This window comes from Lipotes vexillifer, unplaced genomic scaffold (genome assembly GCF_000442215.2).
Source record: "Lipotes vexillifer unplaced genomic scaffold, Lipotes_vexillifer_v1.1 scaffold477, whole genome shotgun sequence".
Classification (NCBI taxonomy): Eukaryota; Metazoa; Chordata; class Mammalia; order Artiodactyla; family Lipotidae; genus Lipotes; species Lipotes vexillifer.
In genome coordinates, this window is record NW_006770652.1 from 3,683,100 (window position 1) to 3,697,002 (window position 13,903).

At 38.9% G+C, this 13,903-nt stretch overlaps 1 protein-coding gene across 1 annotated transcript in view; it reads left to right on the forward strand.

Annotated features, from left to right (window-relative positions):
- Nucleotides 1-13,841: 13,841 nt before the first annotated feature.
- STK38L (serine/threonine kinase 38 like) overlaps nucleotides 13,842-13,903 on the forward strand; it is a 24,953-nt gene continuing 24,891 nt past the window's right edge. The window contains exon 1 of the mRNA XM_007446292.1: nucleotides 13,842-13,901. Coding sequence (XP_007446354.1) covers nucleotides 13,845-13,901 — 57 coding nt within the window. The 5' untranslated portion in view covers nucleotides 13,842-13,844. The remainder of the gene's footprint in view (nucleotides 13,902-13,903) is intronic.

Consider the following 13,903-nt stretch of genomic DNA (forward strand, 5'->3'; position numbering starts at 1 on the left):
GCCTCTTCCAACCAGTGAACCTGGCCGGTGACCTTGTCCAACAGTAGGGCACGGCCAATAACCTGCCCAATTGCGAAGCCCAGCCTGGGCCCCGCCCCCCCTTAACATGGATTCCAGCCAGGAGCACCATCTGGTTAGGAGGGACAACCTGAGACCCCACCCAACCAGGAGCAACCGCAGAGCCCAGGCCACAGACCTTCCCATTCATGGAGTCCAACCTGCAGCACCATGTTGCCAGGGAACACAGCCTGCCACCTCACCCCACCAGAGGTGGTTGCGGAATCCAGCTGGCGGCCCCGTCTGACCACGGGTACAGCCAGCAGTCCCACCGTGTGAGGGGGCCCTCCCAGCAGCTCTGCTTGGATGTAGAGTCCAGCCAGCAGTCTCACCCAACCACAGAGCCCAGCCAGCAGCACCGCCACATACCGCAGAATATGGGCAGTGGCCTCAGCTAGCGTCTGTGTAAGCCTGCATACAAGGGGGCCCTCATACGACTGTAAGTCGATTTCTTAATAGAAACTTTGCAGTTCAGGAGAGAGTGGGAGGATGATTTTCAAAATACTGAAAGAAAAAAGCTGTCAACCAAGAATACTATACCCAGTAAAGCTGTTTTTCACAAATGAAGGAAAGAAAAAGATTTCCTGAACAAATAAAAGCTGAGGGATTTCATCACCCCTAGACCTAACTTACAAGAAATGCTAAAGGGTGTTTTTCAAGCAGAAATTGAAGGATGCTAATTGACATCATAAAAACATCTGAATGTGTAAAACTTACTGGTAATGGTAAATATATGGTCAAAATCTGGTTCTTTGAAATTGTGACCCTAGTTTAAAAGTTAAAAACTTAGTTTAAAAGTTAAAAAACAAACGTATTAAATATAACCATAACTACAATAATTTGTTATTGGATACACAATATTGAAAAGATATAAATTGTAACAGCAATAACCTAAAATGTGAGGGGCAGAGGATTTAATGTATAAAGTTTCTATATGCTATTGAAGTTAAGTTGTTATCAGCTTAAAATAGGATGTTTTATGTAAGCCTTATGGTAACCACAAAGGAAAAACTTTCTGTGGTAGGTTCACAAAAGACTAGAGTAAAGGAGTCAAAGCACACTGCCACAAAAAGTCATCATTCACAAAACAAGGTAGCAAGAGAGGAAGCAAAGAACAAAGGAGCTACAAAACGGTCAGAAAACAACAAAAAGGCAATAGTAAGTCTTAACCTATCAATAATTACTTTAAGCATAATTGGATTAAATTCTTAATCAGAAGGCATAGAAAGGCTGAATGGATAAAAAAAGAAAATCTAATAATGTGCTACCTACAAGACACTCACTTTAAGAACACACATAGACTGGGAGTGAAGGGATGGAAAAAGTTATTTCAAGCAAATGGTAACGAAAAGAAAGCAGGGGGAGCTCTAGTTATATCAGACAAAATAAACTTTAAGCTTAAAATAGTCAAGAGAGACAAGAAGGTCATTATATAATGATAAAGGGGTCAATTCATCAAGAAGATAGAACAATTGTAAATAATTGTACATCCAACATCAGAGCACCAAAATATATAAAGCAAATACTAACAATGAAAAGGGGAAATAAACAGCCATACAATAATAACTGAGGACTTGAATACCCCACTCAATAATGGATAGATCATTCAGAGAATCAATAAGGAAACAGCAGATTTGAATTAGACCAAATAGATCTAACAGGCAAAATCAGAACATTCCATCCCATTGAGGCAGAATGCATATATTTTTCTTAAGTGAACATGGAACATTTTCTAGGAGAGATCATGTGTTAGGCTACAAGACAAGTCTCAACAAATTCAAGAAGATGAGGATTACATCAAGTATCTTTTCTGACCACAACAGTATGAAACTAGAAATAATAACAGGAGGAAAGCTGGAAAATTTACAAATACATGAAATTAAATAACAGTCATGAACAACTAATGAATCAAAGAAGAAATCAAAAGAGAAATTTTAAAAATGTGAAACAATTGAAAATGAAAACAGCAAACCAAACCTTGCAGGATGTAGCAAAAGCTTCTAAGAGGGAAGTTTATAGTGAGAAATGTAAAGCATACATTAAGAAAATGGAAAGCTCTCAAATAAGCAACGTAACTTTACACCTCATGGAACTAGAAAAAGAACAAGCTAAGCCCAAAGTTAGTAGGAGGAAGCAAATAATAAAGATCAAAGCAGAAATGAGTGAAATAGAGAAATAGGAAAACAATAGAAAAGATGAACAAAACTAAGAGTTGATTCTTTGAGAAAACAAAATTGAGAAAGCTTTAGCTAGACTAACCAAGAAAAAAAGAGGACCCAAATAAATAAAATTATAAATGAAAGAGGAGATATTACCCTGATACCACAGAAATACAAAGGATCATAAGAGACTACTGTGAACAATTACATGCCAACAAATTAGGCAACCTAGAAGAAATCAATTCCTAGAAACATACAACCTACCAAGAATGAATCCTGAAGAAACAGAAAATCTGAACAAACCAGGAATGAGCAAGGAGATTGAATCAGTAATCAAAAATCTCCCAAATTAATATCCAAAATACACAAGGGACTCATACAACTCAGTAGCAAATTAACAATCCAATAAAAAAAAATGGGCAAAGGATCTGAAAAAAACATTTTTCCAAAGAAGATATTCAGATGACCAACAGTTACATGAAAAGGTGCTCAGCATCACAAATCATCAGAGAAATGCAAATCAAAACGAGATACTCTATACTGGTTATAAAGGGTATTATCAAAAAGACAAGAGATAAGTGTTATTGAGGATGTGGACAAATGGGAACTCTTGTACACTACTGGTGGGAATGTAAATTGGTACAGCCACTATGGAAAACAGTATGGAGGTTCCTTAAAAAATGAAAAGTACAACTACCATATTGTCTGGCAATTCTACTGCTGGTATCTATCCAAAGGAAATAAACTTACTTTCAGAGACACTGCTGCACCCTCATGTTATAATAGCCAAGACATGGAAACAATCTAACTGCCCATTAATGGATGAATGGATAAAGAAAATGGTATACACACACACACACACACACACACACACACACACACACACACACACACACCACACACAAAAATAATACCAAAGACCCCACTGGAATATTATTCAACCGTGAAAAAGGAAATCTTGCCATTTGTGACAACACGCATGGACCTTGGGGGCATTATGCTAAGTGAAATAAGTCAAACAGAGAAAGACAAATACTGTATGATCTCACTTAGATGTGGAATATAAAAAAACTGAAACTCATAGAAACAGAGAGCAGCTTGGTGGTTGCAGTGAGCCAGAGGTGAGGATGGGGTGGAGAGGGGGAGTAGGTGAAGGTGGTCAAAGTGTACAAACTTCCAGTTTTCTTTTGTTTTTTTTTCATGGAAAGGCATTTTATTTTAATTATAGCAGTGTGTACATGTCAATCCCAAACTCCCAATCTATCCCTCCCCCTCCCCCTTCCCCCCGGTAACCATAAGTACTTCTCTAAGTCTATGAGTCTGTTTCTGTTTTGTAAGTTCATTTGTATCTTTTTTTTTTTTTAAGATTCCACATATAAGCGATTTCATATGATATTTGTCTTTCTCTGTCTGACTTCACTTACAGACTTCCAGTTTTAAGATGAATACGTTCTGGGGATATAATGTACAACATGGTGGCTATAGTTAACAATATTATACTGTTACTTGAAAGTTGAAAGTATTTGTAAGAATTGTATATTTGAAAGTTGCTAGGAGAGTGGATTTTAAAAGTTCTCACTAGACACACAAAAAAATTGTAACTATATGAGGTGATGGATGTGTTAACTATAACCTTATTATGATAATTGCTTCTGAATATATACATATATGAAATCATTACATTGTACATCTCAAAGTTGCACAATCTTATATATAAATTATATCTCAATAAAGCTAGAAAAACATACACATGAACACAGATGATGTGTAGAAAGATGTCTGATGATAGACTGGACCCCACCAAGAAGGTTTTCCCCAAAACTGTGGCTGCTTTCAGGTAGGGAATATATTGCATTATTTTAAAGTTTCCATGTCTGTGATTTATTGGTAAAATTGAATATTTTTCATATGTTTGTTAGCTACTTTTACTTATACATATTTGTCAATCAGTATTAGCCACTTACTAGTAAGGTTTTTATTGTCTCTTTACAACTTTAATGTTATAAAAACTGTTACGAACTTTATATATGTTTTAAGAAATATAATTTGTTATTTTAACATGGGTATAAGGTATTTTTAACATAAACATTTAATATATACTGTTACTTTGCAATTTCGCTTAAAATACTATCCTTTAATCTTGTTTGACATACATATATGTATATTCCAAATTTTTCTGTAATGATTCCTAGCAGTATTTTCATTGTGATGATTTCCTTTTAAGATAGTCCTTTTCCTTTAAAAGATCAGTTATTCATCTTATTTTCTTGAAGTTTAATTTTTCCTTTTCCTTTTATTTGCCGTTCTTTTCCATCCTTTTCTTTCCCTTCCCTTTCTTTTTCCTTCCTTTCTGCTTTTTCCTTTAGCTTTTATGTTCACCCTTTTGAATCACTTGAAATTTATTTTGATCTTTGGAGTGAAATGAACATCTGACTTGCTTTTTTCCCAAATAGATAACCAGTTGTCCCAGCACATTAACTGAATAATTCTTCCCTTCCTTCCACGATCTATGATGAGATTTCTTCATTAAAAGGCCAACAGGGCCTTCCCTGGTGGCGCAGTGGTTGAGAGTCCGCCTGCCGATGCAGGGGACGCGGGTTTGTGCCCCGGTCCGGGAAGATCCCACATGACGCTGAGTGGCTGGGCCCGTGAGCCATTGCCGCTGAGCCTGCGCGTCCAGAGCCTGTGCTCCTCAATGGGAGAGGCCACAGCAGTGAGAGGCCCGCGTAACGCAAAAAAAAAAAAAAGGCCAACAGTTTTTTGTTTGTTTGTTTTGTTTTGGATCAAGGTTATTCCAGGGATTTTATGAATGTTGTTCTCTGTCTCCTCCTCCTTGCTACTTTTGTGAACAGGATTATTTTTCCATTTCTAAATGTCTATCTTTAAAACTAACCTTTTAAAGCATAAATTTTAACCTTCAAATTGAACACTTTATTTAGAAAATCATTGTCTTACTTTCAGTGACCCATATTCTTTATAACAGAGGCGAAAAACAGAAAACTCATGTTGTTGGGTATTGGAAGTAGATGGGAGCGTGCCATCTGACAAGGCGCAGGGAGGGGTAGTTCTCTTGGTGCATTCAACGTCTTTGTTCATCTTACTCCTCCACCTCCCAATTCAGAGCAACAGCTTAAGTCTGGGAGCCCAGAAGGCTCCAGATCACTCGTAACCCCTCACTCCCTCTCACGCTCTCTCGCTCTCCAAGAACTTCTCTAGGCTACTAACTTCATGTTTGTAAATTCTATAATTTCTACATATATGAATTCTATATGTAAATAAAATATTAATAAATAAGGATATATTTTTATAGTTATAATCTATTAATCCTTGTTTTTTCCCATGTTATTTTTGTTGTTTTGCTGCTGCATAATTCTGCATTACAAATAGCTTTGAAGTCCTCACTCTGGTCCTCCCTTACTCTCCCCCTCCCCCCTTCCCCCCATGCCCCCCACTTCTTGCCTTGCAAATTGTGATTTTTTTTTTCCTCTTTTAGTCTAATAAAGGCGATTATGTTCCTGTGTGTGTTGATGAGGGTACCAATTAATAGAACTTGATCTAAAATTATTTTAGGGATGCCTCTACTATCTAAAAGTTTGTTTGTTTTACCATTCTGGTGCTAAATTATCAGTATCTAAGTTGTTCAGCATTTCAGCTGAGGTAGTTTAGTTTTTATTTGTTTATTTTTAAAATTAAAAAAAAAAGATTTATTTATTTTTGGCTGTGTTGGGTCTTCGTTGCTGCGTGCGGGCTTTCTCTAGTTGCGGCGAGCGGGGGCTACTCTTCATTGCAGTGTGCGGCCTTCTCATTGCGGTGGCTTCTCTTGTTGTGGAGCACAGGCTCTAGGCGCGCGGGCTTCAGTAGTTGTGGCTCCTGGGCTCTAGAGCGCAGGCTTAGTAGTTGTGGGGCACGGGCTTAGTTGCTCCGCGGCATGTGGATCTTCCTGGACCAGGGCTCGAACCCATGTCCCCTGCATTGGCAGGCGGATTCTCAACCATTGCGCCACCAGGGAAGACCCAGTTTATTTTTTTAAGTTCACTATGACTTGGTAGATTGAGCTGAGCATCTTTTGCAGGCAAGATCTAATGCATTACTAGACAGCTATAATGATAGAAAATTTAATTTTGTAGATATATTTAAGAATAGATGGCTTCTTTCTGAATATTTTTGAGAAAAATGGGGTACTGCCTTACCTAAACATTAAGATCTGTAAGCAGGCCACTTTTTAGATAAAGTTACTACTACTTTGTTTGGCAAATTTAATTCAGTTTAATTTAGCTTAATTGTTTACATTTACTTCATAAACACTTTCCCTTCTCAAGTTAAAAAAAACAGTGTGCAGAGGGATTTTTAGTAATTATTTGGATCAACATACTTAAATAGTCTGCTATTAACAGTATTACTATAGCTAAATAAGCTTTTGGGAGCTCAACCTTTGAACTATATTTTGGTCAGCAGGGGAAATGCCTCTTTGTAAAACAGGTTTGTAAATAAAAATGGTAATGTTGATTTCAGCACCACTGTGCCATCACCACCAGGCTTATGACACATAGAAAGCCAGGACAACCGTCTGTATGAATTCGCTCCTCTGGTCTAGTGAACAGGACACACACCAGATGGAGAGAGTCACATTAACTAATGAAAAACAAAAGCTCTTGGCACTAAACACAGTAAATAGATTATAAGTAGAGTGGATATCTGTTGTCTCAGGAGAATTTCTCCATCTTGCAAGAGGAGTGATTAGTTTTTCTCTGCAACACCTTCTCCTGTCCTAGTTATAGCCCCAAATCACTACTAACTTCTAGTAAGACTTCTACTGAAAGCTTTTGTTGTTGTTTTTTTGTTTTTCTGTATTTCAAGTCTTTCTATTTAGAAAACGGATAAGTACTTTTTGATACATTTCTTTCTCCACTAAAAGCACTCTAAATTTTCAAATCAAGTAAGTTTGAAGACTAGAAGAGATAGAGAATATCCACTAGAGAATAAATTTACAAACTAACTTACTAGGATAGCAGCTCAAGGAAGGAAGAATGAGCAGGAGGATTGGGTAAGGAAGGGAAGAAAATTCATCATTTTTGTGCATTTAATATGAGCCGGATGTGTTTAAAATATTTTCTCATTTATATATTGATTTATCAAACACATGACATTGCTCTGTACTAGGCACCGTTCTAAGTCCTTTATAAATATTAACTTCCATAATTCTTGTAAGGCTTGCATTAACATAATAAGCATGTACACAAGTTGGCCATCATTATCTTTATTTTAGTCCACAGGAAACTGAAGCACAGAAAGTTTAAGTAATTTGCCTAAACTCACACAGCCAGTGAGTGTTTGAGCCAAAATTCAGACCTAGCGTCTGGGCCTTCATCACTGTGTTCTGCCATCATTGGAGCATCACATCCATTCTATAAGGCTGGCATGGTTTATATCCATTTTAGAGACATGGATCCTGTGGCTGGTGAAATAACTCAGGATCAGCCTTGAACTTATTTCCTTTCCCCACTGTTAGCTCTTATGCTTCCTATTCTTACTAATGATATCAACATTTACCCAGTCATCCAAATCTGAAATTGAATTATAGATTTCAGTGTTTTCAGTTGAGTATCTGAGCCCTTCTTTTAATCTCTTCTGCTACTGTGTGAAATTGGGCCCTTATTATTCTGCACTAAACCAGGATTGGAATCTCAAATGCTAACGGAAGCAGGCAGGTTATGCAAGGAGTGAAGGAGGCTGGGCCCGAGGGAAGAAAGTTGGCAGACTCTGGCAGGATGCGGGCTTGCAAGGGGCCTGCTTCTTCTGTCCTTGCTGCCTATTTGCAGGCAGGAATATGGGCTCAAATTTGACAGACTTGATTTTTGGAGAGGAACCAGAAATCTGGATTTTTACGTGAAATCTTCTAATGTCTGAATCATAGTGCAAGTCACACAAAATATGGCTGCAGGCCACCAGTTTGTAACCCCTGAGTGTTTATTACTGAGTCCCCTAACCTGATTTACACTCCTCCAGTCTAGTGTACTCCCAGCCTTCTTGCCATCTTCCCTTTGCTAGCATAATCTATCCGAAGTGCCAATCAGATAGAATTTTAGGGGTGGTTAGGCGGATTAAAAGTATTAAAACATGTAACATTTTTAGAAAAGTTCTTGTACTGGGGTACGCACTCAATTAATGTTCTTTATTGGCTATTAGTTCTTCACTTAATTAAAACCCTTAAATGACTCCCATTTCTACTCAGGATAATTTTTTAACATGGCATAAAAGGTATTTTAACATGATTCCTAACTGACTTTCCACCTTCATCTTTGGCTGTTTCACCAAATGTATACTCAAGCCCTTCTCTACACTCAAGTGTGTCAGTTGATTTCATGCCCTTTCACCTCTTCCTCTTCTGCCCTGGCCGTCTGACTTGTGAACTCTTATCCTTCCCAACCCACCACCAAGATTCAATTCAGGCATCTCCTCCTCTCTTAAACCTCTGACTACACTTTTCCTTGAGTTTCCCTTGTGTCCCCGTAGGATTGTGAACTCCCTAAGGGCAGGGACTGTATTTTATCATTCTTAGTACTTTGTGCAGTGCTGGAAGATTAGTGTATATCTGCAGTAAATGTTGGTTGGAAATAATACAACTAGTAAAAGTTAGTGCTGGGACTTGAACTCTCACCTGACTGTGAATTTCTTGCTCTTCGGATTGTACCTCATAGACGAAGGAAGCTGTGGCTCCTCTGTTATCATAAGGGACCCAGCAGACACAGTGTCCAACCTGAGGACCTGTTGCAGCCTAGGACACTATGGTGGCAACTAATGATGAATCTAGGAAAATTTTTATACTCCAAGGCATTAATGATACTCTGAAATATAGTATGAGGAAACTAAGGTGAAATCATCGGTTAAATAGTGTTTTACCAGTCAGGTAAAGCAGCTCTGTTTTCCTATTTTAGAAGTGTGATGGCAAATGCTGGAGACACTACATGTATTTATAGATGGCCTGAGTGCCAGATTTGTTATCTCCTTTCCCCAGGCTTGATAAACACGAAAGAATGCTGGACTCAACGATTGGTAGAGTCTCCATTAATGAACAGGGGAGTCTGGAGAAAACACATGAACAGGAAATCTAAGGGCACCTAGTGTTGTTTTTATCAGTCCAGGAATTCTAGACTTGCAAATTGCATCCTGTTCTTTTTCTGGCTAAAGAAAGGGCTTTAGTAAAAGACAAAGAACAGTGTGAAATCCATTAGAGGAATAAATCTGCAGTATAATAAGTGCCAGTCATCCAGACCATTCTTTTTAATAATTTGGTCACTTCTGTTCTTAGTTACGTTTAATTTGAATTTTATAAAGCCTATTTGTGTCTGGTTAGAGAATAATAATTTTTTCTTGTTTTTTTAAAGCTAATCTCTAAAAGATGTTATTCAGTCAAGACTAAGGGTGGGATTTTTGGCTTTTACTGTAGTTGTATCTCTCAAGTAGGATTTGTCTCTCTGAAGCTTAACATAACAGTAAGTAATTCTGTAGTTTTTAATCCAAAGGAAATTATTAGATATGGGACATATATAATTTAAAATCCATTAAACTTGAGTTCAGTTACTCACTGTCATTTACAGAATGCCTACTGTGCTCAGCACTTTGCCAGGTGCTGTAATACTTTTGTTACAAAGATGAATAGACATAGGTTTTGCTCTGATTTGGTTTTTAAACAAGGCTTGCACACTTGTATGTATGTATAACTAGAATGGAAAGACCATAGTGATGATGGTTAAATTATACAGTGTTTGGAAGTTGTTTTTCATTATTCGATATCCACTTCTGAATCTTGGAGTTATAAACTCATTACGTCTTTATAATGGAAAAACCTGATCTTCTCTTTACCCCTCTTTTATAAAGACCTCAGGTTCAAAAATCTTTATCTAAAACAATTTCATATTTATTTCTGTACTGTTAATGCAAACAATTTCTGTAGTTTGGAATTGTTTTCAATTCCCTAACTTTTTATGTTTCACAAAAATTTCCCCCGATGTTTTTCTCAGTAATATTTCTGCCCACTGCTAGCCCCCCCAATTTTGCATCATCTGGAAAAGCCCAGTCAGTAGCAGGGCTTAATATTGGCCATCTCCTCTAGCCACTTTGAAGTGGGCAGAGGTGTCCTGGGCAGGATAGCAATCGATCTTTTTTTTTTTTTTTTAAGATTCCACCTTATCCTTATGCCATTAAACAGTTAAATTGCATAACAGTTCTCTGTTTTGATGCCATGCTTACCAAGCAGTCTTCTTCAGTCTGTACATTCAGCTTGTCTACAAGGATGGAGCACATTTTCCCAGAGATACAAATATCTGTTTCGTGTTCCTCAGTTTCTTATTGTTTGAGTCAGCAAATTGCCATTACGTCTTGTGTATCAGTCTCTTGTGAACTTGGTCGAGGATAAAGGAGCTTCCAGAATTCCCTTGTCCTGGGACGCTGGCAGCTGAAGGCCAGACCTTGCTTCTTGTCAGACAGAGCAGAGCAGCGTGTCAGCTGCCTTCCAAGGCCACACCCTGAGTTCATCATACATCTTTCTTTCCAACTTCTACAAATATTACTGATATGTTATTTCTTTGTGCTTTTTTTTCAAGGGGCTTGGTTTTGTGTGTTAGTCTTTTCATCATTCACTTTTTGAAAGGAAACTATAGACAACTATAGTTGGGTCTTGACCTTTTTTCCTCCTGCAAATTGGCAAACCAATCTGAAAATTCTCTATCAGCTACAGATACTCTGGACAAATCAGAAAGCATTCTAAAATTTCTAGGTATTAATTACTCTTTGTTGGAGTTTCTCAGTCCCCCTCCCCCAGATATTGAAAAAAGTAGCAGGCACTTTTTTACCAGTGTTTAAAGATAACTATCTATAAATTTAAATTTTATATGCCTAAGAGGCTCCCTAGAATACTATTGCAAATGTATACCTAACCCTCTTTTGAGGATTCAGGATACATATTAATGATGCCAGGAAGTCTTGCAGTAAGAAACTTTGTATAATCTGGATTTCCTAAATTTATTTGAATTCCTCCACCTCTAGTCCATCCTCCCAGCTCCCCTCTCCTCACCAAATCCCCAAATCCCAATTAGCAAACACGATTTGGGTTGTTTGCTATATACAATCCCATTCCCTCTTTTCCTTTCCTTGACTTTTCTGCATCTGATCCTGAAACATAAAACACGAACCCAGGTGAGATTTCCGAAGATGGTATGGCAGCATTGCCTTAGGTAGCATTCCAAGCTTAGTGCTTGAAAATCACTTGGCCAGAATAATTCTTGAGCTTATTTTTATTACTGTTTAAAAAATAATGCTCACTATCATTAAAGCACATTAAAAAATTAAACTAGATGCCTAAAATAATGTCTTACATTTGTATAATTTCTATGTTATATTATCTCAGATGGCCTTAGAGTAGGCCTTGTGAACGAGGCAGAGCAAGTACTGTAATTCCTGTCTGGGCCGGAAAGTGACTTGAGTTCAGAGCATTCTAGTGATTTGAATAAGACCATGTGATCAGTTAGCAGCAGGACCTGGATTAGATCTCTAAATATCTGACTCCAAGGTTCAGTAAGTTTCGTCTTCCACAGTTGCCAACCTTTATGGGCAGTTTTTGCTAATTTTTCCAACCCTCCTCCCACACCGCCCCCTCCCCCTCCTCCATTTGATAGGTGGACTCCTTCACTCACTAATGCCTACTGTGTGTCCATTACGGTGCTATCAAGGTGAACGCTCAAAAATGATTCAGAAAAAGTTCTTGCCCAGAGGTGTTCCTAGTTTAGGGGGATAGGCAGGTGAAGTGATCAGCAGCAGTCCTGGGAGTATTTGTTACAAATGGTAGAGAGCACGCTTGAAAGAATGCTGTTTGGCCCTTTCTGGTCCATCGATGTCTCTTCTGGCAGGGAACCTTAGAGAAGTCACTGCAGTAAGGCTTCAGACAAACTGGGCTGTAAAGGATCAGCAGGATGCCTGCAAACAGAGTGTAGGACGTAACTGGTTCAGGAATAGGCCATGTGAGGGCTTGGAGCCATGAAAGGGCCAAGTATGTTGGGAGAGGAGTGAGTGGTGAGGAAGGGCCGCAGATAAGGCCAGAAAGGCAGCTGGAGATAGCACTCGGGCGGGGCTGGACTCTGCAGCACACCAGCTGTGTGACTTGTCCAAGCTTCCCTTCCTTTCTTTACCAGGCTTCTGTGAGGAAGAAATGCAGTCATGCCTAGGGGTGCCACTGCCTTAAATCCTCAGGCAAGAAAAGGGGGAAATTAATGAAGGAACTCTCATCAGGTTTCTGTTAGATACCAGCACTCCGCATTTGTGGGTTGTCTTTATCTTGCTAAGCTAATTTGACTTGCTGTACATGCCATGAACAATTTAAACAAGTAATGTCATCAGCTTCTTGTTATAAAAAGATTTATAGGGTCTCCCCTGGTGGCGCAGTGGTTGAGAGTCCGCCTGCCGATGCAGGGAACACAGGTTCGTGCCCCAGTCTGGGAAGATCCCACATGCCGCGGAGCGGCTGGGCCCGTGAGCCATGGCCGCTGAGCCTGCGCGTCCGGAGCCTGTGCTCCGCAATGGGAGAGGCCACAACAGTGAGAGGCCCACGTACTGCAAAAAAAAAAAAAAAAAAAAGATTTATAGTAGTCAGCAGAGGAACAAGTTTATGATGTTAAAATAATAGACATAATGAGGCTCAAGCAGTAAATTGAGGTATAAACCCACTAAGACAACAGTGGAACTGGGAGTTTGCCATAGTTAAATTGTTTACTTTCAACCTGTATTTGACTTGTTTCACATGAAGAACGAGAAAGGTCTTTGGTTCATTCCATTATCCCTGGGGTATAGCCCAGTTGAGGTCGATATCCAGGGCTCTGTGTCTTTATGTAGTTAAGGAGAGGTAGGTGTTGGGGAATAGGTGGCAGATTTGGAAGAATACTTTTCAGCTAAGAATGCAACGTTGGATGGTCACCCTGGCAATCTGGATCTCCTCTAGGATAGTCTGTTATGATTCCCATCCAGATAATCAAAAGCCTCTTTAAAGTATGGAACCATTCTAGGTTTTTTGTTTGTTTTTTGTGGGGTTTTTTTTTTTTTTGTTCTAGATGTGGACTATGGTAGGCAAGTCTCTTAGGGTCAGTGCCCACCTATAGCAGCCACCAGAGTTCAGTCTTACATTCCTTATCTTGTCTAATTGTCCACGTTATCTTTTTTTGGTCACACCACGTGGCATGTGGGATCTTAGTTCCCCGACCAGGGATCGAACCCGTGCCCCCTACAGTGGAAGTGCGGAGTCTTAACCACTGGACCGCCAGGGAAGTCCCCACATTATCTTCTTTAAACCAGCCCTTTGTTTGGCTGGCTCAGTGGTTTTTAAAAGTTGGCTTTAAGTAGACAGACATTGTTCAGGAAAAGCCATAAAACTTCCATGTTGTCACCTGGCTTGATTCATACATTTTTGTTTCCTGCCTGGTTCCTACAGGGATTTGAGTTTCATTTGAATGTCTTAACTGTTAGGGTAAAATGTTGTTGCCTAGTAGAAATGAAACCATTTCTAGAGTTTGTTAAAAGGGATAGAAAGTTTTCTTTCTATTGAGTAATTTGTGTCTCTGTGTTTTTCTAGTTTCTGTTACTATGGCAATGACGGCAGGGACCACAACCACCTTTCCTATGAGCAACCATACCCGGGAAAG